General features: G+C 40.3%; 1 protein-coding gene across 1 annotated transcript in view; it reads right to left on the reverse strand.

The window, feature by feature from the left end:
• Positions 1–27,126, reverse strand: part of PRKCA (protein kinase C alpha) — a 148,125-nt gene that overhangs the window by 82,706 nt on the left and 38,293 nt on the right. Inside the window, exon 3 of the mRNA XM_059864138.1 lies at positions 6,412–6,494. Within this exon, the coding sequence (XP_059720121.1) occupies positions 6,412–6,494 (83 nt within the window). The remainder of the gene's footprint in view (positions 1–6,411; positions 6,495–27,126) is intronic.

Here is a 27,126-nt window from a genome sequence, read left to right on the forward strand (position 1 = left end):
AGAGAGCCAGTCTGGAGACTGGGTTGCAGGGAAAAGGTGGGAATTACCAGTAGCTATAAAAGTTCATGAACCTCTTCCTTTGTAATTTAATTCTGCTTTTGCTGAGGATTGCTCAGTGTAGCTAAAAGCCATTTCAGCTGCAATAAAAGGAGCCTGTGCTTTAATTTAGGAAGAGAAGGTACACATGTTTTCTAGGGGGATGATTAATTCAAACACATTCCAGCACAAGAACTGCTCTCAGGTAACTGGGAAGCTGCTTGCAGCCACCAAAAGAAGGCATTTAGGAAAGCAGTCAAACCTCTCAGTACAGCCAGGGATGGGCAATTCCTGAACCTCTGTGCCCAGAACCTCCTCCCAGTGCTGGAGGAAAAAGAGCCCAACATATCCCCCTCAGGATGCACAGACATTTCTCTGCCTTCCATTAAAAAGAATCCTAGCTCTGCACTGAGTCTGTTCAGATTGGAATTTCATTGGCAACATAACCACACTTTGTAATGAGCCACTGTCACACAGAACCATGGAAAAAAACAATAAAACATTAGAAAACCAAGCAACTTTCAAATTTTAGGGCTTTGGAGTCAAAACCATAGAAGAAAACCTTTATTTCTCCATAAATTGCTTTGGATACTCTTCAGACATTCAGGATAACCACAAGCAAGAAAATGCTTATTTTTGCAAGAAAAATTATCCTGTTGTCCTGTAAAATTTGTTCTAAAGCACTTATGATAAATAACAGAAAGAATTAAAATTTTCAGCTCCTTCAGTATCACTTACTGCACTGACTGTGATGCTATTTTGTTATCCAGGACATGCTTTTGGGGAAAAGGCTGTGGTAATATAGCAAGGAACACCATATTTTGACAAAAATTGCTTTTTATTAAGAATATTACCTACTGCCTGCATCTAATATTGTCTATTGCAAACAAGATCAATGTGATCAATAATTATCATAATTAGAAACCACAGCCATAAAAACACTTTGAGTTGTTTCCTTAATCTGTAAATAGAGGGGGCTTTATATTTTCTGTTTAAGGAATGCAATGAAGAATTGCATCAGAGCTGTTTAAGGATCACTTCCAAAAATTCATACAGGCTTCTTTTAAAGAGGACATTTTTGTTAATCTGGCAAGCAGTGAACTGCTTCTTGCCAGGTCTCCCTGCAGTTGTGTATCTTTTGTGATAAAGCAAGAAGGTTTTCATCTTAATTAAAAAGAAAATATTTCTGGGACAAGATTGCCTATTGCTCAAAATTCAGATTAGCAATGAAACCTTTCCCCCAAACCTTGGTGAGATATGGTTGGATTTGATGATCTTCAAGATCCTTTCCAATCTAAGTGATTTAATGATTCTATAATATTTTATCAAATTATGTTTGTTGCTGCTCCAGTCTCAAAATGTCCAACATCTATAACAGTTGTTTTCTATTGCAAAAAACAATTACAGAGTTAAAAGCAAATCAGACAAGCCCTGCTGCTGCATTTCATTATCCTTGGAAAAAGACTGCAAAGCTTTCTGATTAAAATCCCTTTGTAACTAGTTCTGTAGTAAATCTTAATACTGTGACTCCAGTTACTGCCTCTTCTTCTTCTGAGTTTGGTTTGGTTGTTTTAATTCCCTAGGCCAGTCAAGCAGCTCTCTTTTTCCACTCTGAAACCAGCCTCCTACATGTAAATATGATCTAGAAACATGATTAAATGCCAGTGGGGGAAATAAAACAGAAAAAAAAAACAAAAAGAAAAATATTTCAGCATTTCCTGGAACTGAACAGAAAAAGAAATCTGGTCAAGACACCTAAGGCCTCCAGGGCAGACCAGTTATATTAATTTATTCTGGCTTAGTACAGAGGTGATTCTTCAAATCATTTTTCTCAGAGCCCCAGCCATGAAATGAGCAGTGTAACAGTGCAGTAAATGTGGACATCAGCACTCCCTGAGCCTCAGGGCAAACCCAACCCCTGCTGCCACTCTGAACATCAGCATTTCTGAATTAAGAGTTTCCCACTGGTCCCTCAGCACATGAATTTTTAAGGGTCAATCTTTCTCCTCCCATCTCTAGAATCACAGGAACCATCAAATGAAGATCACAGTGGAGCCTCACAGGGCTCCTGTCCCATCTCCCCACAGAGCACTCAGGGAAAATCCACAGCACGGTGGAGAGAGGGCAACCCCAAGAAAAAAAATTCTTAATTTCTTCTTCTGGCAGCCCCTTGCAGCAGCTCCCCATCACCACACCCAAAAACCTGCCCTGTCATGGAGTTACCTGTCCCTTGCCACAAGCTGCTCTAAAGAGACCTGGCCACAGTTTAAGAGACAAAAAAAGACTCAAAGATCATGCTTTAAAGACCTTTAACACTTCAGTTCTCTCCCAAATTCCAAATGAAGAGCTGCAGAATTCAACATAAAACATCTCCCTGAAAAACAGAATTATGATTTCTGTCATTCTCTGCCTCTGTGCCAGGGGTGCACAGCTGGCCACAGGGAGTTTATGATCCACTGAAAATCCTGCCTCACTTTCTTCTGAACCACTGTCTTCATGATCACACTGATTTACTTTTATTTATGCTTTTTTATTATTTTTTCTTCCTCTCACGAGTGATTTTTTGTTGTTTTGATAAATTATATCTTAACACATAGAAAAAAATGTGAAATATTGTACTCTAGAATTGCATATCCCAATATCCAACCCACTGATGAAAGCACCCAACTCCTGCAGCATCCCACAGAACCTCACAGTTCTTCACATTCCCACTGAGCTTTCAAATGTGCTTAAGATAATAAAGCTCCCAAAGAATTTCAGTATCAAGAGGATAATTGACTTGGAAATTGCAGAATGTCACCTCTGACATCCCTGGGTTCTGTTACCCTGCAATGGTGAGAGGGTAAAAAAAAATTTGCTGTTTGGTTTTATGTAAGGACACATCTGGATCTTCCCATCCATTCTCCCCTAGGTGTTTAAAGGCTAAAAACTCACCAAGCTCAGTCAGATTTCACATCCTTTCACTGCTGAGTCACTCACTCTAATTTAAATGATTTTCACTTTTAAATTTCTATTTATTTTGCTCATAATCCTTCCTTGGATTCTCTATTATTGTAATCTGAAAGAGAAATAGTGCTGCTCCAGAGGCCATTCTCTGTGAGTTCCTGTGCACTCAAACTTCTACTGAAACACAAAATACAGTCAAACACCATTTTAAATTAATGCTTGGGATTTTTTAATTACATGCAGCATGTAATTAGGAACATTTTAATCTATAACAAAGACACCTTCTGGTCACGGAATGCCATTAACAAAGAAAACAAGTATTTAACTCCATTTTCCAATAAACTGACCAACTGTCCCTTAATGCTGAACACATCTTAACAAAGCTCATTACAGCAGCACTCCATTGCTGAGGCTGCTCTTGCATTTTCACACTGATTTACCAAAGCTTGAAGTATTTCACCTACGACTTCCAAGAGTTTTAAGAACATCAAGCATCTTCCCAAAGCATGCACCTGAACTGGAGATGAGGCTTCCTGTGACTCTGGAGGGCAGCAGCAGCAGCAGGAGCTGTTAAATTCCACTCAGCATCACCATAAAGAGGGGGCCATAAAGAGAAGATGAATAATTTCTGTTGAGAGCTGTTAGACAGCAGGAAAACAACTTCCTGAGCTGCTTTTTGCTAAGAAACCAGAGCTCACACCCTGCCAAGCAATAAGAAAAGGCACAATTTTTTTGGTTGTGTGACTTCTTGTTTCACTGACACAGGATATTGCTCCCCAGACACCACCACTGCAATGCATGAGCACTTTATTCCCAAGTATTATTTTTCTTTTGGCACAAACAGACATTTCAACCTCACATTTCAGCTACTCTGAGTAAAACAAGAAGAGGCTCAATTTAATCTTTCCACTTTTACACTCACCTTTATTAAGGCATTATTTTGCAAGGACTGCCTCATTTATATTAAAAGTACAGGGCACCATAATTTAACATTATTCTGATACACAACAATTATTATTATATAATGGTTATAATTATTATAATTATTGCTCTGGAAAATTAATTTTATTAATGACAGTATTAGTCTTACAATTAATGGAAAGGTAACACTGGAGCATTTGAGTACACAAATTAATTGTGCACCTGCACAAAGCAATTTAGAAAAGGATATTTTAATATTTAAAAATCTGCTAAATGTTGTGATAAGCTTTATAGCACACTACATTTCAGAACAAAGCTTGTAGCAACTGGGAGAGGAATCAGTTGCTGAATTGTAAGAGGGTTGAAATTATAGTCAAACATTTCAGTAAATTAAAGTATAATATTCTACAATCTTCTTTGTGTAATAGTACCCACTAATGTAGCACAGTTTTAATAAAACATATTTATTTGCTGATTGCTTTTAATCTTCAAAGTGTTTTTGAGCTATTGCTGCTGTGTAAATACTGAAAATGATCATTTGGTAATCCAAATACAGGAACGAGACATTAGGCTGATTTATTTAATCACTGAGCTCAAAAGCCCAAATCACAAAATGCAGTCAGCAATATTAAAGACCATTAACAGCCTGTCACAGACTCTGTCACCACGAAAAGATTCTCAGTAAAATGAAATGGTCTCACACACAAACCTGTGTTCTCATTTCTGAACTTCAGCTGAATAACCCCAAAGAACCATCTTATATAAAAAACTAAATAATCAAGAACACTTTTAAGAACCAAATCAATCATTGTGGACACAGCAGAGCTACTCATGAGTGTCACCTCTCAATCAAGAATAACTTCCATTAATATCCTACATCACAAGTGAGCTCTAAGCTAAAACCAGATTTGGCTTATTCTCCTTGAGGTTTTAGGACTGACCAGAGTAAATCAGAAATCATCTTCTGATTAGAAAATGTAGGTATATAGGTCATACCTACAAATCATTGCTTGTAGGTATGAACTGTACTCAGAGAACGAGGAATTCAGCAGATATTCTTTAATTGTTCAGACTTTTGCTGAAATTTTGGCCCCTTTGGGCCCGACAGGGGTTTTGCCAACAACAACCTGCAGCCAGATCAGGGCTGAGAACATCACCCATGCAGGGCTGACCTGGGCTTCAGCCTCCCTGCAGCTCAAGGCACTCCAAATACACCACTCCCAAATCCCCAAAGCCTGCTTTAGCTGTTAACTGCCTTTACAGAGCCAAGTGCCCCACTGCAAAGCTTAAAGAAACCAGGAACTTTCAGAAAAGCAAAGGTGTGAAGAACAATTTTGGTTTCTTGCTCTTGCCTAAGGAGTGTTTTATTGGTAAGGTCTGTATCAGCTAAAGAAGAGATACTGAACACTCCTAACTTAATTACACTTCTAACTTTAGCATTTTTCTTCTGCACCTAAATATAAATTATGTGAAATGCATTAAAATGGAAGTTTTAAAAATTCCTCTCAGTTCTTCAACATTTCCCCATATTTAAATTTAAAAACAAGAGAACTTTTTAATGTCTGAAATTTTCCAAGACCCCTTGTGGCTTCTGCCCATATATTGTTCACTGACCTCCTGGCTGGCATATTGAAACAATTCATGAGAAGCTCATTAAAAGCTAGCAGGAAAATTCTTCTGGTGCATTTTATCAGAGGAGATAATAGCCTACAATCTAGAGCATGAATATGTGATAAGAAACAAAACAAAGCCATTCAGACAAAGAACACTTGGAATGTATTGTTCCCATAAGCAGATGTTAAATTACTTCACTGTAAAGTGGGATTTATAAAACCCAAAGAAATGTTATTTTTATGTGAACAAACGAGATCAGTTTATTATTTCAGCAGGGTGACACAAAGATCCTGCACATGTGTCTCACCAGGCAGGCAGATGTGTGGAGAGGAAAAACTGCTTGTGGACCAAAAATGCTACAGAAGTACTGACAGAGGAGGATGGAATGGGAGTTTCCAGACTCCTAGACTAGCTCAAACATGAAAATAAAATAAAAACCCAGTAAGCCAGCTGGCTCAAGATTAAATTGTCATTTAACTGGAGCTACAGATCTTTGTGTGCAGTGAGACAAGGACCAGAGACAGCTCAAAAGATACACTTTGAGATAAGACAGATACTAAGAAAGCTCAGAGAAAGCTTTGGCCTTTCTGGGAATTGTTAATGTCAAACACATCCAACATAAAGCAAAGAAAATAAAATGCTGATTCATGGCTGGGTGAATGCCTCAGGGTTGTCTCATTCTGAGGATACTGTTCTTGGTCACACACTCAAGCTTACTGCTCTTACCAAAAATAGATTTTTCAGTCCATAAATGTTCACTTCACAACTGTTAAAACCTACTTGGACTCAATTATCTGTTGTGAAGAACCCATTGATCCTGTTTGTAATCCACTCTCTTGGGTGTAAACAAGACAAATCTGGGTAAAGCAGGGTCTGAAAAGTCAGTGTACTCACATCAGTGTCAGGCCCCTTGTCAGCCCCAGGACAGGAGAAGGTAACGAACTCATGGCACCTCTTGTGAACCACAAAACAGCAAACTGGCAAAAAAAAAGGGGAAACAACAGTTAGAGTGGTTGGTGGTGGTGTTCCTTTTTTTTTTTATTTTGTAACAAATATAAAATAAAACTTAAATATTTCACCTGTAAGTCGAGGAAAGCAAGCAGAGTCCTGTGTAAAATAAAGACACAAGACAGCAAGCAAACACTGTCATTAAAGAGGAGATGAGCATTCCCATTTAAAAACCAAGAGACTCTACACAATGTAAATCTTTAATGCTGGAGACAGCCCACAGTGCTCAAATACAGCGTGGGATGAGCAGATCCACAAAGCCACATTCCTGAGTGTCAATCCTGCTCTGTCACAGAACTGTCAATGTGCATCCAGGAGGCAGAAGTGAGGGATGTGAAGCTGGAATGAAACCCATCCTTGGGTGTGGGATTTGCTCCCCTGCCTGCCTGGGGAAGGGCTCTACAAAAATCCAAATCTTTCCCAGTTAATTACTTGTGAGGGACCAGAGCTCTCTGTGAGTGAGGCTGTTCTAGAGAACAAAGTGTTCTCATAGCACAGAATGGCAGCAGATAATGGGAAAAGAAAATTAGCTCGTGATTGCAACGTGAAGCCCATTTAAAATTTATGAATGATCTCAAAAAACTTTTTCTTTTTGAGATAAAAAAGTTCCTGTCACTGGATGGAGGCCATAGGTTGTCACACAGGTCCCTCCAAGCCACAACAAAAGAACAATTAAGAACAATTTCCTTGAGGGTGCTTATTTAAGAGTCAGAATTCCAGCTTTCACCCTCACTATGGCTTCTTTCATAATATTAAACTTAGTTCAGATATTTTGAAATTGGTCCACGTTTCAACAAGAGAGACAATCAAGACCTGAGATTGAAAAAACCTTGTAATAAACACCATGCCATCAAAGAGTGAGTCAGGAGACTACAATGAAATGATTTAAAAGTAATTCACAGCTTGTTTATAGGTAATGCATTCTCTGTATACTTGAAATTTTGCATTTCCAACACATAAAACCACACTATTTCCCAAATCTCAAGAATAAAATAGACTTAAATTGCTTAACAACAGCAAACATTAAATTTCCTCAACTTCACAGGAAAACATATTAAATTATCTAAATTGTTCTAAAGAGCTCATTGCACAAGGCAACTTTAACACTTCTCCTTCCCATTTAAAACACCCATGAATTTATTTCATAAATAGTGAAGAGAGCTGTGCCCAGGTGCACCTGCAGGTCACTGCAGACACAGCCCTGATCCCATTAATGCCTTTAAAGAAGTCTAATCACCCTCCCCTCCCTCCCAGCTCTTTTTCATCAGTATCCCATGCAGAAATTGTTTCCAACTGTTCTATTTCCAACCTGGCATATGTTCATACTTTGGGCAAAGGGAATAAAGTGGGTTTTGCTCCACTGATTCCAGATTAGCTCTGCTGACTCCACTTGAGCCACAGCTCTGGCTCAGTGGCTGCTGCCCACTTGGTTGTCTAGTTTGTTAATCAACCTAAATCCCAGTGAATCCTGCAATTATCATTTTGATGGTTTGTTTTCTACCAACTGAAAGATAAGTAAGTGGCAATTACCATTAATATTACTTGCAGCTGAGTCATATTTTACTTTCAGATTATATTTTTGGTTCCAGATCTCCCAGTCTCAGGACAATAGACTGATTTGTGTTTTCAGTAATAAACCACATGCAAAAATTTTTTAAAAAATTTAAATCTTGGTATATCCTTCAGAAAATAAAGAAGTTAACAAATTATTTTTGTAAAAGTTGCAAAATATAATGTGATAATCAATGCAAAAGATAGAGGCATATTATGGGATTATCTGGAGATTTGTAGAATGGAGCTGTTTCACCAATGCCTGCCACTCCAAATGGGACCTTGGAGTGGCTGCTCCAGCTCTGCTTTATTCAGCAACTTCTGTAAGGAAAACTGCATATCTGGGCATCTGCTTTGGGCAGAATTTCTGAAACACCACAGCCACGTTCTATCTCTGAGCTGACAGCCTCTCAGAGCTCAGTGTGAAGGAATTCATCCAACCAGAGACAATGCTGACCTTGTTTTTAATATGATTTAAGCACCAAGATACAGACATGGGAAGAGGAGTGCCACTGTTTGCTCCAGCCTGTGAACTTTAGCTGTGAACTTCCCTGGAAACAATGCTCATCACATTGCAATGGAAAGGAGAATTCAGCTGCCAGAGAAAGCAAACCACAGAGGATTTGTCCTTTTGGACTTGGGCTACACCTCAAAACTGTGTGCTAATGCTTTGATTTTCAGTGCTGGTTACTGAAGTCTCAAAGCTGAATTTGCTCAGCCTAATAACAGACTTTGATAGGAGCTGATGTGGGCAACTCAACATGGGCAGCCTTGATTGTTTTTCATTTCCCATTTGCAATGGGTGACTTATCTCCAAAGAGCCTGGCTCCTTAACAGGTGATCCAAAAGCATCAGACCTGCCTCACCTTTTGAGAATACTCAAAAGAGAATCAAACAGCTCCACACAGAAATAAACAGTGCAACAAGCAACTTTCATGGAATCATAAATCCAAAGGGAAAAGAACAAGTGTCAACTGAAATCCATCTGACAGCCATCATTTCTGTACAGATAATTTAATGTTCAAGTTTACAAGTTGAAATCCAGCCATTGGACTGTATTTTAGCATTTGTTTTTAGTGTTTTCTTTATTTCACAGAGCAACACAGATCTGGAGAACTCATGTAAAAATTGACTTAGTTCAGCTAAGTGCAAACAGAGTGTCATCTGCCCAAAATAACAGTTTTGTTTTTTTGTTTTTTTTAGGAATAGAGATGAAAAATAACCTCTCACTTGTTACTTGTTTTGAGGATGTTAAGAGCTTCACATCACTTACTGCAGCTGTTATGAAGTCACATTATGTTCACCACCTTCATGTAATGAAAGTTGTATTACACTGCTTTGCAGAGGCTGCCAGGAAATTTGTTCCTTTACACTTTACCAGGAGCTGAAGGGAGCTGGCACAAATTATGCAGAGTAGCTCGAGAGCAAAGAGGCATCTCGAGGCTGACAGCTAAAATTAACAAGAAAATTATTGAGGTATTTTCATGTTTTGACAGTGTGATTTTGATCTGTGGTGTATATATAGAATCTGGCTGTGAGCTTCCATCCTCCCCAGCTCTGGACTTGCTGGAGCCAAAGGTTCCCTGCAGCCCAGGGAGGGGAGCAGGGAGGGATGCAGAGAACAAAACAGGCCTTGTGCTGCAAAACCAGACTAACTGCTCACTCTCTGCTGGCACGTGGCATCTCCCTGGCTGCTCCCTGCCCTCCCAGAGAGCAGAAAATGCCAACTGGGCAGCACAAAACCAAGGAGGAGCCTGGGAAGGAGCATTCAGTGCATCCTCAGAGCAAGCAAGCTGAAGATGCTCGACAGAGCTTGTGGGATTTATGGTACATAATGGAAGGCAATTCATTCCACCCAACACTGCTCTGTCCAGGCACAGCACTGAGAAAAACTTCTTGTTATCAATAACACACATATATATATATATATATATATATATATAAATATATATACTGTCATCACTTGGAGTTACAAGGCTCCACTATAAATTTCCAGCTTTATTCCAAATTATGTGGAGTGAAAAGATTACTGTGATATATGGCTGGGTGAGAGTTCTCTGCTAAAAAATACTGCTACTAATGGCTTGCATATATGACACAAATGGATGGGACCAAAGTGAAGTACTGTAATCATAAATAACAGAAACAGAAGCAATCTTCTCTATTAGATGATCTATAAAGAAGAAAAGCCATTGCTGAGCCCACACATCACTCAGCCATATGTCTGAAGAGCCCCACAACCACAAGTGTTCCAAAAAACAAAGGGTAAAAAATATCAAGACAAAAATCACATGCTTTACAACTGAGAACTATTAGAAAAGGTCAAGAGTTTTTTTTTTTTTTAAATCACTTGTAAACTCCCACTTTTGGAAGAAAAGGAACAGAGTAGGTGAGCCTTTCCACTAGCTATAAATAGCTCTACCACACCACAGTATTCATTTATTCAGGAAAACAAATTCAGCTGCAAACCTAAAGGGTGGAGAGAATTTATTTGCAGAGAGTCCAACTGAACTGCCAGCTACCATCTACAGAGAAAGCAGTGAGGTTTTTCAAGTAATCTCTGACTCTTTTTTGTAATCATACAATTTTTAAGGTTGGAAAAGAGCTCCAAGGCCATCAGCCTTGGAGCAAATACCCCATGCCCACTGACCAATGGTCAAGACTGTTGTCCCAACTCAAATGGATAACACTTTAAGGAGTGTAGAAATCACATCTTTTCCTGTCTAAACCAGCCCCAAAGCTGTGGCTCCACTGCCATGGCATTACTGGGTGCCCCATAACCACAGGCACATCATTTGTTTCCAGGTTTCAAGCATTGATTATTCCACAGTGCTGCACTAAGGTAGAAAAATCATAAAGAAAGGCTTCATAAAATCAAGCCTGCTCTCCTAAAATCAGTGGCTGGCCTTGTCAAGCTAGCACTTTGCAAGTTCCCATCTGAAAACAACCCTGGTGTGAGCAGTTCATTAACATAATTATTCCTGGGTGAAAAACAACCAGCACCTGTATAAACTGTTTTTACACTGTTAGATGGAAAAATAAAAACTATTTCTCACAAACAACTTTTCCTGCATGCTCACATCAGGGGTTTGACTGAGCAATCAATACAGGGTAACAACTTGTAACTAACCAATAAAGTAATTGGCAAGAAAGTTGCTGACCAGTTGGACTCACATACAAAGTCTGTAAAACTGTATGAAAACGAGTTATGTGAATAAAGAATGGGCTTTTTCCACCATGAGGAAAATGGAGTTCAGCATGATTTATTCCAACACCAGAGGAAACAGCACTGGAGGTCTCGTAGGCAGCAAGAGGGCAAAAACTCTGTGCACACTCTGTATTTGTTGTGGGGCTCCTGCTTTGGGGCTTTTAACTAAGAACTCATCCTGAACTGGGCTAAGGAGCTCCCACAGAAGTTCAGTAAGAACAAAACCCTCTGTGGGTTACTCCCAGAGGGCTCCAGAGCACTTCAGAGCCTCTGCAGGAGTCTGGAGCAGGGAGTCACTGCTGTGTTGCTGTTTCACACACTTTGCATTCTCACTGAGGCCACAGAATTTCCCCCAGGGGCCCATATCTGTGGCTGCCCTGTGCTTTCTGCACAGCACCAAGCAGTGAATGAATGAATGTGGCACATGGCATGTGTTAGATCATCCTAAGATTAAATATAGCAATTACAATAAACAGAAATAGGGTAGTACTTCAGAATAGACAAATCAATTAAATACCAACTACATTTGTTGTTTAAATAAGAACTGTTTAAATAAGTTTACTAGGAATAGATAAACAAGGAGAGCAGCAATTAAGATACAGGACGTAGCAATATTTGTCTTTCTCCTCTTCTGAACATATCATAACTTGTAAAAATATAATGAAAATCCCTTTTACATTAAATGTAAGCAAGGCTGTAGATAATAAAGCAAACACAAGTCACAAGCAGCCCTACCTTTGACTGCTACCGACATACTGAATCCACTGAGAATTCTTAAAAAGTAAATTACCCTAACTTTTCCAACATATATAATGTATAATACACCAGTGTGCTTTTGTGCCAGTGTTTCACCCCATCTCGAAGGAAGTGCTGTCTCAGGAGAGTAGCCAGGCTAACACTTACAACTGCTTTATGCAATCTTTCCACTTGGCATTTCCCACTCCTTTCTGACTAAACCAGCCTGGAGCCCAGCAAGACACAGTCTGTTCCAAGCTAAGACAGTGAATAAGAAAAACAACATCTCTGCCCATCACCTTAACCTGTTCCTAAGCTTCTTAAAGCTCTTTGGTGAGCCCACAAGGTCACACAGCACCTTCACAGCACTAATCTGTGTAGTGCTACACATTCCCTGCCTCATGGGCTACCTTCGTTTTCCTCATGGTTTCTGCAAAACTCAAGCTACCTTCACAAAAACCTACCCTGGGGGCAAGGTACAGAAATACATGAAATCACTATTGGTAAATTAAGGCTGATTCCTATTTCTAAATCTCCATGAATTTCCATGTCTACCTGCTAATAACTGCTCTGCCTAATCTCAGCTTCATACCTCTGACCTTGCCACAGATTTTCTGCTTGGTCAAGTTCAATTAGACTAAAAAAACTCAGGTGGAGGACAGAAATAAAACCACTGTAAACTACTGTTTAATTTTTTTTTTTTTAATTTGAGAGAAAGTAATGATTAAATGCAACAATATCTTATTTGTGTGAAAGGATTATACAGATAGTCTGGACAGTCTTAACTACTGAGGTCATTAACTCCTTTACACTAAGTAGAAAACAGATGGATGTCTCTGGTAAGCTGGCTTTGCCAGCTCCACAACAGTGTGCAAATACAGGCTGTGTGCCTGGCAGGGAATGCATATGCATTTACACTTCCCCAACCAACTCTGGCAGACCTGGCAGTGCCGTGGGATAAAATGATAAATATATACCTGCACATTTTAAATTAGAAATTTATACCTAACACACTTTAGAAACAGTTTGGATTTAGTAAAATACCTCACATAACATATTCAGATCTGTCTGAATACTATATTCAGATACATATTATAACAGATTTGTCATTTCTGCCTTCCACACAGGAAAAAGAAGGTACATGTTATAGTTTATTCTACTAAAACTGCACCACAATATTTGCAAGACTGAGGAAGAGTTTCAAAATATTAGAGGATTTAATGTAATATAAAATATTCAGCACTGCTTCAATCTACTTGTTAATTATATACTTTCTGAGACAGAGACCACTGTTTCTATGTAAAGCCCTTGCTAAAATTTCACAAAACCATTAATCTCCCTCCTTTGAGGTGTCCCATTTTATAAATGAACAATAACCCAGAAACCATCTATCAAAACCTGGGCTGAAATAGCTATTTTGAGAACTTGCACCAACAAAAAAGGTGACCCACAATCACAGACTTTTTCTATCACTTCTGCAGTTTGCATTCACTTCAGTTGAAGAAGCTGCTGCTGTTAATGTGTTTTCTGCAGCCACAAAGCCCCTCTGGGTGCTGCTCTCCTCTGCTCTGGAGCAGAGTACAGGCACAGCAGTGAGGAACAGCACAGCTCTTCCAATTAAAGAGCTGGCACAATAGGAGAGCCCAGAACTGCTTCCTGTGAACGCTGAGCAGTTGTCCTTCAGATTTTTCAGCTATTTCAGCTGTGACCCCAATTGCAGAAATGGGATCTCTTAAACAGAGCAGCTCCTTCAGTTTGAGGAATCACCCAGCACAAAACCCAAGGGCTGGGAGGGGGAGCAGGAGGAAGAAGCAGAGGCTGTACACTATAAAATGATGGGATACAAGCTGAAACCAACTCTCCAGAGTGCAGCTGTTGGGTTGCATTTTGTTCTGTAATACAACTGGAATTCCAGACACTGACAGCAAGCAAAGAGCTTTTTGAAAATCACAGTGGCAGCCTCTACAAGAGAATCTCCCACAGTCACATCATGCAGCATTAAAAAGGAGGTGTTCAGTGAGTGAATCATCTCTGGAACCAAGAGCAAGGGCAATGGCTTTGCTCTGACAAGAGCAGCCAGTGTCCCACGGTGCCTTCTCCCAGTTCTGCCTCCATCCCCAAGCTCAGGAGCAGCTGGGCAGAGCCTGGCCCAGGAGCAGAGCTGCCCAGAGCTGCTCCTCACTGCCAGCCAAGCTGAAAACAGCTCTGACCACTCAGGGCAATGCATGAACACAAGCTTCTGAAACACTTATGAGGATTCTTATCTTTCACCTGACGTTAAATCACCCCACGGTCAATTGAACATGGCCTGGGCCATTTTCCCAAGGAATGGCTGAGCCCCCTTACAGCTCCAAGCATGGAAAACTGATGGAATAAGGAAAGCACACTCATACACTGAGGTTCTACCATCAACCCTTTAGCAGCAACCTTATAGTTTGTTTTTCCCAGCATCCTATCCCCATCTTACTTCACAATTTAATGATTCTGAGCTGTGAACCAAAGCATTTCCTGCAAGTACAATTTGTCAGGACAAATGGCTGAGCCCTCTCCCAGCTCCAGGTGTGGAAAACTGATGGAATAAGGAAAGCACACTCATACACTGAGGTTCTACCATCAACCCTTTAGCAGCAACCTTATAGCTCGCTGTTCCCAGCATCTTACTTCACAATTTAATGATACTGAGCTGTAAACCAAAGCATTTCCTGCAAGTACAATTTGTAAGGACACCAATACAGTAAGGGAAATGCCAGAGCTGAATGCCAAGAGCTGAACATTAAAGTATTTTGGAATGTTTTGAATTTAGGCTTTCAGTTGTGTTTGAGAAACCCTATAACGTGCTAATAAAATTAATGAACCTCCCTTGCCAGCAAACACAAGCCACACACTAATTTCATTATTGCCAAATAATGTTTATTTTTCTTCAGGATGGCAAGAAGTGAGGCCAGGATGACACTGAACAAGCTGTTTGAAAAACCAACAGAGCCATACCCTAAGCACTGAACCACAAGAATGAAACTTCCTGCAATACCTGTTGGGACACAATCCTGACTGGAGATTTATATGGGGAGAGTTGAGAGGCTTTGAGGTGACAGATGATGACTTCAGATGTGGAGTGATCCACTGGAAGGTGCAAAGGAGGGGGTGGGATGATGTCAGAAGATGTCACACAGCAGAAACTCGTGTTGCTCTATGGTAATGAGCCTCCCACCCCCTCTCCAGGTTTCTGGATGACTACAGCCTCACAGAGCCAGCAGCCTCCTGCCATCCCTGCCCTGAGGCCTCCACACGTTCCATTCCAAGAAAACAAGAACACACATTATTTTGGTTTGTTTTGCCAGTAATTATTCTCTGCCTGTCTAAACCTACCAAAAGTGTGTCTTGAATAGAGAAAAGCATTTTAAACCAGAAAGCTTTGAAAGACACAGCTGAAATTTTCAAAGAATATGGAGGAAAAAGATCAAGTTCAGCTCCTTTTGCACATAAAGGTTACTAATAAAACCAACTGGTAATTCCTGGTTACTAATAAACACCAGCTAATAATTCCTTTAGACACTTTTCTCAAAGAATTCAGGCTAGTTTTTTTAATCCTATCCATCCATTCTCTTTCAGCAGTAGTAGTATATCAAGAAATTGAAAAGATTTTGTTAATTAAAGATTTTTTTCCAGTTCCTGTTTCTCTTCATTATTTCCATGTTACCCAACAGATGCCCAATATTTGTTGCAAGTCTCATCCAATTACAGACATCTTATTAAAGGGTCATCTGCTAGAAACTTCAATATCTCTTTCCTGCTCTCATCAGTCACTGCAAACATTTCATCTCAAAGAAACTGCAACTTCTCAGGAAGAAAAACAACAAACACAAAAAATGTGAGCTCCACATTAGACTAATTACTGTTAGAAATTTGTTGCCAGTGTAAGACAACACATGAGACAAAACACACATTGGGAAAGCAATTAAAGAATTAAGAATATTCACCCTCAGATTTCTTTTCCACAGTATGTTTGGTGGGTATATTATTTACTCATAACAAGCAGATTAATTTCGTAGGTTTGGAAGTTATCAAAATTATATGGTTGACTAAAAGACATAAGTTACAGTAATTCATTCCAAGAGCAAAAGTGTTATCTATAAGAAGTACCTGTGGGCTCAGAGGTTGGCAGTACATAAATAACAAAACATGAAACCATGGAAACATGTCATTTAATTATGAACAAATGATTTCTATTTGCTGTAAACCATTTAACGAAAACAAAATTCAAAACAAAGAAGGAGCTGAGATGGGAGGTTTCCAGCAAGAAAACCCAATGGCAACAGTCAGTGGAATTTTTCACTAAGTAGAATCAGAGAACTAGGGACTGGTTTGGGTTGGAAGGGACTTTAAAATCACCCTGTGCCCCCCTCCAGCCATGGCAGGGACACCTTCCACTGTCCCAGGTGCTCCCAGCCCCGTCCAGCCTGGCTTTGGGCACTGCCATTGATCCAGGGGCAGCCCCAGCTGCTCTGGGCACCTGTGCCAGGGCCTGCCCAGCCTCACAAGGAAGGATTTTTCCTTATTTCTAATCTAAACCTTCCATCAGTCTGAAGCCATTGCCCCTTGCCCAGTCTCTGTAGACTGTTGTGAATACTCCCTTTATATTCCCTGTAACTTCTGAAGGTGCATTTGGAGCATGAATTGAGACTCTGAGCACACAGTGCCCATCAGGCTGTGAACCCAGCAGCAGGCTTGCCTGCACAGCCCTCCTGAGCTGGCCCAGCCTGGCTCAGTGCTGGCCCAGCTCAGCTCTTTGCACTCCTGGGGAGCACATCCTTGGCAGGCAGAGCTGACAGAGCCATCATTTCCTCACTCACTGTTAAGTAACCACTTTACTTTGACATATGGCACACTGCTGTCAGAACCAGGCCCTGCCTGCTTGTTTCCATGTCCAAACCCTTATGCAGTGCATTTTTTTTTGGCAATGTTAGGTTTTAGCTGGAGCAGCTCCCCAGGTTAGCTCAATGCACAGCACATGGAAGCTCAGACAGCACAGATATAGAACTGCAGGACCACCAGAGTAGCTGAGATTTATACCAGGGAAAGTATCCATGTGACAAAAACCTGTATCACTGTGGAAACTCAATCCTTGTGGCATGATTAGGTCAAAGAACTGAGATGATTTCTTCACTGTGTCCATGGGGCTGACAAAGTTTTCAAAGCATTTTTAAGCAGAGACAACACTCGTAGAACCTGATAATTATCTCCAAATGCTCCACAAAATTTAGTCTATGTTTGAGCTCTTGATTCTTAGAAACAATAATGGTTATTCTTGTTACTAAGTCATATAAAACCCTGACTGTGAAAATTGTATAAGAGCATTTTCCACTGCATGCTCATGACATATTTGTGCAGTCTTTCCGGGCTCACTGAAGCAGCAATATAAACAGCATTTCTTAGTTTCTGTCAGATAGACTGAGTAGTATTCTCATGATATGGAAAGGTAAACACGATTCCCTCCCCATGTATTTACTAAAAGCAATATATTAGCACAAATGAAAAATGAGGCACGAATGTCAGTGATAAATTAGCTGACATTCACCCCAGAATATTTCTTCCAACAGGGCAAGAATTTTCAAGCAGCAGTAAGGGCCTGGAATTCAGTAAGCCATGACTCAAACCAAAATAAAAAAATTACAGGAAAGATGAGATTTCAACTCATTCCTACTCAGCACAGAACATGCATTAAGGGTCTGCAGAGCAGAAGTGAAGCAAATCAATTTCTGTCATTACTGTCTTTGCAGAGTGGTTTTATTAAAGGCTTTACTGCATGGCATTGGCACTTTAGAAGTCAGGTTATAAAGGCATAAAGGCAACTGAAAAAAAATTAAAGCAGTTTGTGATTGAACATCAAATCTGTAACTTGGTACGGAAAAGAGGAGCCAAAGTTTGAGCTTCAGGTTGACAGTTTTTAGAAGCACTGACTACTCCCAGTTAAAATATGAAATCCTTCTATTTTTCATGGGGGTTTAAAAATATAACAACTTTATCAATAAAAAAGAAACCACTGAAGCCACTTGCTTTTGAACTTTAAAGTTTGTCTGACCTGAATAATAACTATTTCCCCTAACCAGCTGTCTCCCTTCTTACTTACAGTGCAACAAAGCAATGCATTTTTTTTACAATATGAATTTAACAGAATTAGAAACTAAGCTTAACAAAGTCTCCATAATACACTTGTGGGTGCCTGAAATGTCATATTATTCCAGAACTAATAAAAGTACTAGTGGAGGTATCCATTGTAAGTGATAAGTCATTCCTAGAGGTGTCTAAGTTGAAAAGGGCATATTTTATTTTTTTGCAGAAAGAATTAAACACATGTCAGAAAGGTATCACTGGACTCTTTGCTGAACTGCAGCACACTGCTAGACTGCAGGGAGCCAGGGGGAAGAAGGGAAAGAAAACCCCAAGCAACAGAAGCCAGGCACTTATTACTGAAGGGGTATTGGGGACAGCTAAAGGTGATACAGAGACTCTATTATCAGAAGGTATGAAAAGACACTTTATTATTAGAAATTTACAGTTCTTATTGAAATAATGGTGGACTTTAGACTTGATTGGTTTTTAGGAGTTTTCTCTCACACCATTGGTGAACTATGAATAGCACACTCTAGAGAACTACATCTATAAACAATGGTTACAGAAAGAGAGATAATAATTGTTTAAATTTTTTGGTCTAAGTTTCTTACAGCTTTTACACAGCTTCCCAGGATTTTCCTGGGAGAACTATGTTTCTCTCTGTCCAGAGGATATGTAATTACTACAGGCACTTGTGGCACGCAGCCCCAGGTGACATCTGGGAGCAGTCAGTCACTGCCACAGGGCCCTGCAGGGCAGCACAGCCCAGGGGCTGCTGCCAGCCAGGTGCCACGTGGCCAAGCCCCTCTGCAGGCAGAGCTGTGCCCATGTGTGCAAGGACAGCACCACAAAGGCAAGGAAACACAAATAATGGTGGCAAAGGACATTTGTCAGCAGGGCTGGTGAGTGCTCCCAGGAGCACACTGGGAAATGACACAGAGACCAGAATGAAAGCACTTCAGGGGGACAAGGTTTCTTTGTTGGGCTCTAAAGCCCAGGCAGTGACAATGGGAAAAGAAGAAAACTGAAAGGAGGACAAAACCTCCAGGTTTATTGGAGAGGGTACATGATGCAGGCAGCCTGGGCACGTCACCCCACTGCAGCAGTTTCCTCAGAGCTCCTGTCTGTGTTTTCCCACCTCTTGCTTCCCAAATCACAGAATTCAATGCTGAATGTTGAATTCAATATTCAATATTTTATGTCCAGGTTCTAACAGAACAGTGCCTCTACTTAGCAATGTTGTTCATTAGACCTCAGTTTGGAAACAAAGACCATTCCATAGCTAGTTTGGAACAGGATAAAAAAGCCACTTTTTCCCCTTGCAAGATGTGAATTTAGGTCCTTATAATTAATAGCTTGAATAATACCCTTTTATATAATGCAGCTCATTCATTACATCTCACCCACACTTAAATGCTGTTTCATATTTCTGATGGTGAATATTCCATTATTTCAGCCAAAAATAGTTTTTATTTTCAATCACTTTATGCCTTGTAATGCTGCACACTGCAGGGTGCTTAAATCCTTCACAAATGGAGTAAAATAATGCAGTAAAACTGTATGGAAGGGAGTGATTTATAGAAAACTGCATGTTCTCTCCATAAACAATGTGACACTGTTAGAGATGCAGATGGAAAATAACAAATTCCATGAGGCTCCAAGTAGCATGCAAACAGATGAACTGTGCATGAGTTATGCTGAAGGGATATAATAAATGTACAAGTAATTTCGGGCTCCAAAGTTTGGACAAGTGCATCCCACACTGAACAGTGTCACACATCAACAAACTCCTAGAGAAGAGATCAAACTTCCATTAATACCTGGAGGCACTGTGGATTTTCAGTGTAGCTGGAACTTTGCTTCAAAGCTGCCATGATTAATTTGCAAATATGTAATTCCTAAAATCAGTGGAGAATGGGGCTTCAGAAGGGACTGAACTGTCTTAGGCAAATGGCCACGAGAGAGGCAGAGAATGTGAGAGGTGACAAAAGACTCCAGCCAGACTCTTTCCATAGAAAGCTTCTTCAGAAAACCAATTTCTTCACCAGCATGGGTGAAAACATCCCTTCAAATTGGAGGGCAATACAACACCCAAAGCCCACAGATGCAGTGCAGCAATAATTCTCCTGTGACATGGACTGACTGTGCTTGATAGGCAGAAAACAACTAAAAAAGGCTAAAAACACTAAAAGCAAGCTGAAAACAAGCTCAGCCTGTCAAACCCTGCTGAAGAAAGGAGTGTTAGGCTGTGGTTCCACAGCTGCTTCTCAAGGGCACAAAGCAGCAGCTCTGCTGAAGGAAACCTTTCCAGCTGCTCATTCCTGCCCTGGACCAGACCCCTCTTTTTGCAGACACTCCCGGGTGAGTGGGCACAAATGCATTTTCTCATCCAAGCATTTCCTCCTGGGCACATCAGCACTGCTTTTATGCTGATGCAGCAAAATATTCCAAGGATTGGTGAGCAGGAAATCAGCCAGGGAAGTGCCTGAACTGCAGCTCCAGGACAGGCCAGGCTCCTGCCAGTTTGGAGCAGCTGACCTGCCTTGTACAAGGACACCAGAGCCTCCACCAAAGGCTCAGCACCTTCACAGCAGAAATGACAGAGGAAAATGGGGTTTTGCCCCATGTCCCCAGCCATCTGCAGTCCCTTTATTTTAACTTTATCCACCCCTAGAGCCAAAGGCTGGACTTTGCATTCATTGTTTGACTGTTAAATTCTAGGCTGCCTGAGTTATGGTGGATGAAGTTGGTGAGGATTTCTACAGCTGGAAATCCAACAGATGCATTTGTTCTGAAACTCACTGACTGGCTAAAACTCATTAAAAACAGATTTATGAAAGTGACTCAGGATTTGGAACAAACTGAAGATGAGTAACAAAACACAACGAACAGAAAGAATGGGTTCAATCATTTTTAAAACGTGCGGCGCTGACAGCTCGCACCAGCGCTGCTGAGGACAGAGCCCAGCTCCTTCCCTTCCTTGCCTTCAGATTTGCCTCCTTCTCTGCACTTCCTTAAGGTTCAACTGCAGAATTAAAAGGGTTTTTTAACATTTTCATCTTGGACATACTTCTGCTAAGCAACAGCTGACACTACAACTAATAATAGTAATGCCAGGTATTGCTGTAATCAGGAATTCATGGTTCATTTCCCTGCTGCATAACGGAACCTCATTCCCATTTCTGCAAAACAGAGTTTTTAAAACAATTTAAACTATTTCAGTTATGTTAAGCTTCTGTAGAAAAGCCACAAAAAAGATAAACTTTTCTTTGAAACTACTACTGCGTGGTGTAAACTGGTATTTCATATATTTATTTATTTTGTTTGTGAGGGACAACAAAAGATTGTATTTCTCTTAAAAATACAAAAGGGGCTTTTTTTCCTTGTTTGGGTTTTACAATTGTTCACAGAGACATTACCACAGTAAGTCTATTAACAAGTGCAAGGGGTATCACAAGTTCAGTTGTGGTAATTAGTCATATTTCAGCTCTAAATGACTATCTGCTCCAAAGAAAAAGATTATGGTTTTTCTTCTTGCTCTATTACCCAACTGGCATTTAAGTCAATCTGCTGAAAATGTATCTGCTTCAATGGAAGCTCAAAATAACCCATTAAAGGAATATGCAAATCTCTGAGCTTTTTGGGATTTTTTAATACTTTAATCTAATAAGAACATTTTACATGACTAAGAAATTCTGGCTGAATCTGTAATTCAGCTCTCCTTTAGCTCTGCCATTGATTTCATTTTTGCTGTCATGAATAGGACAATAAAAAAAGAAAAAAAATCCCTATTTTACTGGTAAGATATTTATAAGAAATGTCAAGTTCTTGTACAGGTTGCATGAAACAAAGCTTCATCCCAAGACATATTCCTGATGTTTAGTACAGTAAGGAAAGCCTTTCCACATGGGAACATGGAATCAAAGGCTCAGTGAAAGGTTTGGGTTGGGTGGGATCTTAAAAATTATCTCATCCCACCCTTGCCATAGCAGGGACACCTTCCACAGTCCCAGGCTGCTCCCAGCCCAGTCCAGCCTGGCCCTGGGCACTGCCAGGGATCCAGGGGCAGCCTCAGCTGCTCTGGGCACCTGTGCCAGGGCCCCACCACCCTTCAAGACTTTCCTCCTAATGTCTAATCTGAGTTCAAAGCTGGCACAGACACAACTGTTTTACTGCAGTTCAGATGGGATCCAGCACTGCAGGGCCTTCAGGGATGCCCCCTGCATGAAAATGCTTCATCAAAAAGGTCCCATTCCCCAAATCCTACCAGGAAAGATGACCTTTCCCCTCTGCTGTTAAAGCTGCACCAGGAAATGAATTTTGTGCTGCTGTTAATAGATTTGATAAATAGATGCTGAATAGAGGGAATATGGAAGGATATTGATTGGCAAGTGGTCTCCTGCCACCAGCTGGGCCTCCACTGCCAGCTGGGTTCTGCTCCCTTGCAAGAGTCAGTGAATCACCAAACCTTACAGAGAGGGGGAAAAGGAGGCTGCTGTGGATTAGTGACAAACTGTGAGTTCACTAGACTCACTACTAAAAAAACCAAAAAGAATCAGACCTACACCTTCAAAAAAACCCATGTGGATCAAAACACTGGCTCTTTGCACTTGTAAATTAGTCATTTGATGTAAAACAAATAGAAACAAAAAGAAATAACAAAGTAAGAGTTTAACTTTGTAACAGTTTATGTTATGCATTAACCAGCTCAATTTTTTGGAGCAAGATGTAACCAAAACCTGTCAAACTTCTATTATACTTGTGTTGTTTTGACAGCAGCTGGCACACACTGTTCTGATTTAGAGAGATGCAGATTTTAGCTTGTTTTCAGGAGTTTTTGTACAATACAAATTGGTCTGTTGTGCTTTCTGTTGGCATCTTCATTTCAGGATCTTATGTGTAAGACTTGGTTAAAGGGTTTTAAAAAGGGTCTATGGCAAAAAGAAAAGGACAAAAATGAAACCCCACACCACCTCTTCTCTGAAGTAGGAAAATTATTCCTACTTCAGGGTAGTTATTCAATTTGATTCAGGAATTATTAAAGCCTCAGCATCCTCAGGAGACTTTCAGCCTTCTCAGTGAATGACCCCTCTCAGCATTCTTTGTGCATTTAAATTCTACTTCCAGCCATGCTGTGCATGTTCAACGTTCTGTTAGCCAGGAATTTACAATAAAGCTTGATTTGCTTTAAGAGGAAAAAGCATTTCTGTTCATGTGATGCCTTTGTTCACACTGCTGTTAATAAATTTGTGTTAATGCCTTTCCCAGCTCCTCCAAACACCAGGGGAGCAGAGCTAATGGACACCGTCAAAACAGAACCAGGTTTTCACTTTTGCTGAGCAACACACGACTTGGTTTCTCTCTTGTTTACCATTGACATTTCTTTGTAAATAAAACTGTTATCCTTCCTGGCTGGAGCATTATGACTCAGCAAGTCACAGCAGGGGGAACCTGTCCTGGGCTGCCCAATGATTACAGGTTTATAAATGAGCACCAGTGGGATTTATTGCACGTGCACATTTAGACATTGAACAGAGGCTGGGTTTGTTTGGGCTCACGGCTCTGTAATCAATAGAGGGAAGCAGGCATGTCTGTTAAAGGCAGTGCTTCATCCTGATGTAAACTGCTTGCATTATGTGGAAAAGTTAAAAAGAAAAGTATTAGAAAAGATGGATGCTAATCTCTTATAATAAATTCTTCAGGATGAGATTAGTCACATCTGAGCAGAGCTCTCTCCACAGGCTACAGAGGGATCCAGGACATCTCTCAGTGTAACATTTACAGCATTGGTGTTTAAATGTGAGCAGATTCATCTCCTGGTATAGGCTGGATAAAGTAAACTGAGGTTTAAATTAACAGGATAATCGGTGTATGCACTGAGCTGGGAGCCCCTGCTGCTGTGCCTGGCTCTGCCCTGAGCCAGGAGGATCCCCTGTGCTGCTGGGACCAAACAAGAACTGATGCTCTGCCTCCTGCTTCCAGCAGCACCACACTCACTGAAGACTTCTGAGCTGGGGTTTGAGGTTAAAAGCTGCTTTAGCTCTGTTGTGGAGCCTGAGTGCTGCCCTCCCCCCACAGCCAGGGCTCAGGCATTGATCACATCGCCTTTGAGCCTCCTCCAAACACAGAGGGAGCTGCAGGGAGCTCCTTTAGGGCCTGGGTGTGTGTAAGGACAGGCAGACCAAAGTCCCCTATAAATAGAGCACACTGACTTCCAGCCCTTTCAGCTCATTCCTTCCCTTTTTGGACTGATTTCTGGCCATATTATGCACGCTGAAAGAATAGATGCAAATTCCCCAGTGGCTATTAGTGTGTCTAGACTCATTCATTGACCCAGATGATGTCTTAATTGCCTCTTTTCTATCTGATGGGGAAAATATACTCCAACTTTTCCTGGTTGCAAGCTTTGCCATGAAGTTTTCTAACTGAAATCAGTGAATTCAATGAAAATGGGTGATACTCTGTGTTCTCTGGGATTGAGTTATGTGCAGCACTTACCACAGGCTTAACAGGACTCACAGGAAGCCTCTGCCCATCTAAATGTTTCACAACTTCAATTTTTGGGCTCTTGGCTGCTAGACAAGGTAGTGGCTTTTGCCTTATACCTTTTTATACAATATACTGGGTTAGCATGAATAAAATCACCTTAACTTACATGTACCTTTATATCAATATGTAACAATTTCAGGTAGTGGAAATTTAAAAAGAGGTGTACAAATTTACAAACTGCCTGTAAATTTACAAATTCACAAACCAGTACTGTCTGACCATGCTCTGCTAGAAATTCCAAGAAGAAAATAAAATGGAGCCAGAGGTTTTGGTGTAACTTCTGGTACTATTATTTTTCAAGAGGAGAGTTCATGTATTTTCTCCTTGTATGGCTGGGCAAACCCAAAGAGCAGCCTGCCACTACCAACATTAGCAATGCAATTTTTGGATTAACTGGTAAGAAATTTGAATTTCCAAGTGGAAATCTGTGTTCATGTGATAGGTCTTCATTTATAGCAAGGAGCCTGCTCCTCAAATGAAGCAACACATTGGGCAGTTGCATCATTTCATGGTTTTAAGATTAAAAGAGCCTAAGAGGCTTTTGGACTGCATGCTGCATCAAATTTACACTGCTGCAGCAGTCAGCACTACAAGCCAAAGAAGTATTAGTAGATTTAGCAGATTTAAGCAAGGATGCATTTCACTGATTACTTCCTGCTAATGTAATTTTGTTTTAATCATTTGAACTATTAATACATCATTTGTATCACGAAGATAACAGAGACACAGTGCCCACTGTGTATCGTGGGTCACTTACTGAGTACCTCTACCCCTGTGCAATTTCCAGTTTGAATCATAGGCTTTTATACAAAAAGCAATCAGCAGGTCAGAACGTTAACCTCTCATTCCAATCCCCTCTCTGTGTAATGCCCAACAGAAACAGTAATTGAAAACTACTTTTAAAAAATTCTCCTAGGTCTCCAGACTGGAAGAAAGCACGAGGACTTTATCTGGGCAGAACAGGGGAGAGGTGCCCATGGCCATGAGGATGGAATACCAGCTCACCCCAGCTAAGGGGCAGGAATTCTCCTCCCTCAATGCTTTTTCTGTGGGAGCAGTGTGACTCAGCTGCCAAAATATTCTTTTTTATTCATTTTTAGGACTTTATGTGTGTTCCAGCACATACGTGCACACAGAAAATGAACAAAAACATCCCAAAGCTGTATTATAATAAAAACTTGAAATCAGCTATGCTCTCTATCACGAAATTTTTGTTCCTTTGCTTAACACACTTAATACTCTTTTCCATTCTTTCAACTACTATTTTTATTCTGCTCAAAACATGACTGTCTTCAGGGACAACATGTTCATTCAAAGTATGAATGTTTCATTCACGGCCTTCAGCAGCCTGAAAAAGAATTTGACTGCAGAATTTAGAGATGTCTATTTCCCTTCAGCCCAGTCCCATCATGAAAGATATTCTTTCACACCAGTTGAAGTAATTTCCTGGAAAAATATGACTACTACCATCCTTTGCCTCTTCGTGTCTGTAATTTTTCCCTTACCATGATCTCAAAAATGTATTCATTTTTCCACTTACATTATCTTCTAAAATGGATACATTCAGGCAGCAAATCCCTCCTTGGTGTGGCTGATCACAGGACATTTAGACTAGAGGAGGTTCTGTATTTCTATTTTTGGGGGATTTTGTCACTTCCTAAGCTGAATTCTCAAACTATTAACATGAACTCTGAATGTAATTTTCTCCTGTAATAAATCAGCATTAAAAATGATCCAGCAAAAATATCAACAAAGTCTGTAACCAAAACACAAGGAGCCTTCCTGCCAGTCTCAATCTTGTCATTTAATTCATTTCAGAGATGACTTCTGCTGACAGCTCTGTCCTGTCAGAAGCAGGATTCTCCCCCCACCTCAGCTCCATGTCAGGCAGGAGGAAGTTTGCAAGCAGCACGTTACAGCCAAATTCTAGGTGCTACATAGCAAAGATGTTTTCAAAGAATTCCTGATTTAGGTCTAATAAAATAGCATTTTAACAGAACAATTATAATGGGAAGCATTGTGAAGAAATGCATGCCAAAATTATTAAAAAAAGAATTTTTCTGTAAAATATGGCTGTATGAATGACTCATATAGTTCCTTTTATAACTAATTTCTAGTACAGTTTGAAATGAACTTTTTTTTCAGCAATTTTCCACTAAAAAACTTGCTCTAAACATCATTCTAAAGAAGTTAAATCAGAAATATATGATGTTTGAATGCTTCAAGGGTTGAGTAAGAAAAGAGCCTACAAAGAGATCCCAAAACTAAAGGATATTTATGGTGTGGCTCAGTATCAGGAGAACAAGCTGAAACGACTCCTGAGCCTTCTCCCTTTTCACAAATATATGAAACACCTCAGTGATCTGAGGGAGCAGAACTATCACAACGTTCACTGAGAGACATCCCAAACATTTTCCCAGTTCTGACCACAAAGTCATCCCTTTGCA

This window comes from Haemorhous mexicanus, chromosome 20 (assembly GCF_027477595.1).
Source record: "Haemorhous mexicanus isolate bHaeMex1 chromosome 20, bHaeMex1.pri, whole genome shotgun sequence".
Taxonomy (NCBI): domain Eukaryota; kingdom Metazoa; phylum Chordata; class Aves; order Passeriformes; family Fringillidae; genus Haemorhous; species Haemorhous mexicanus.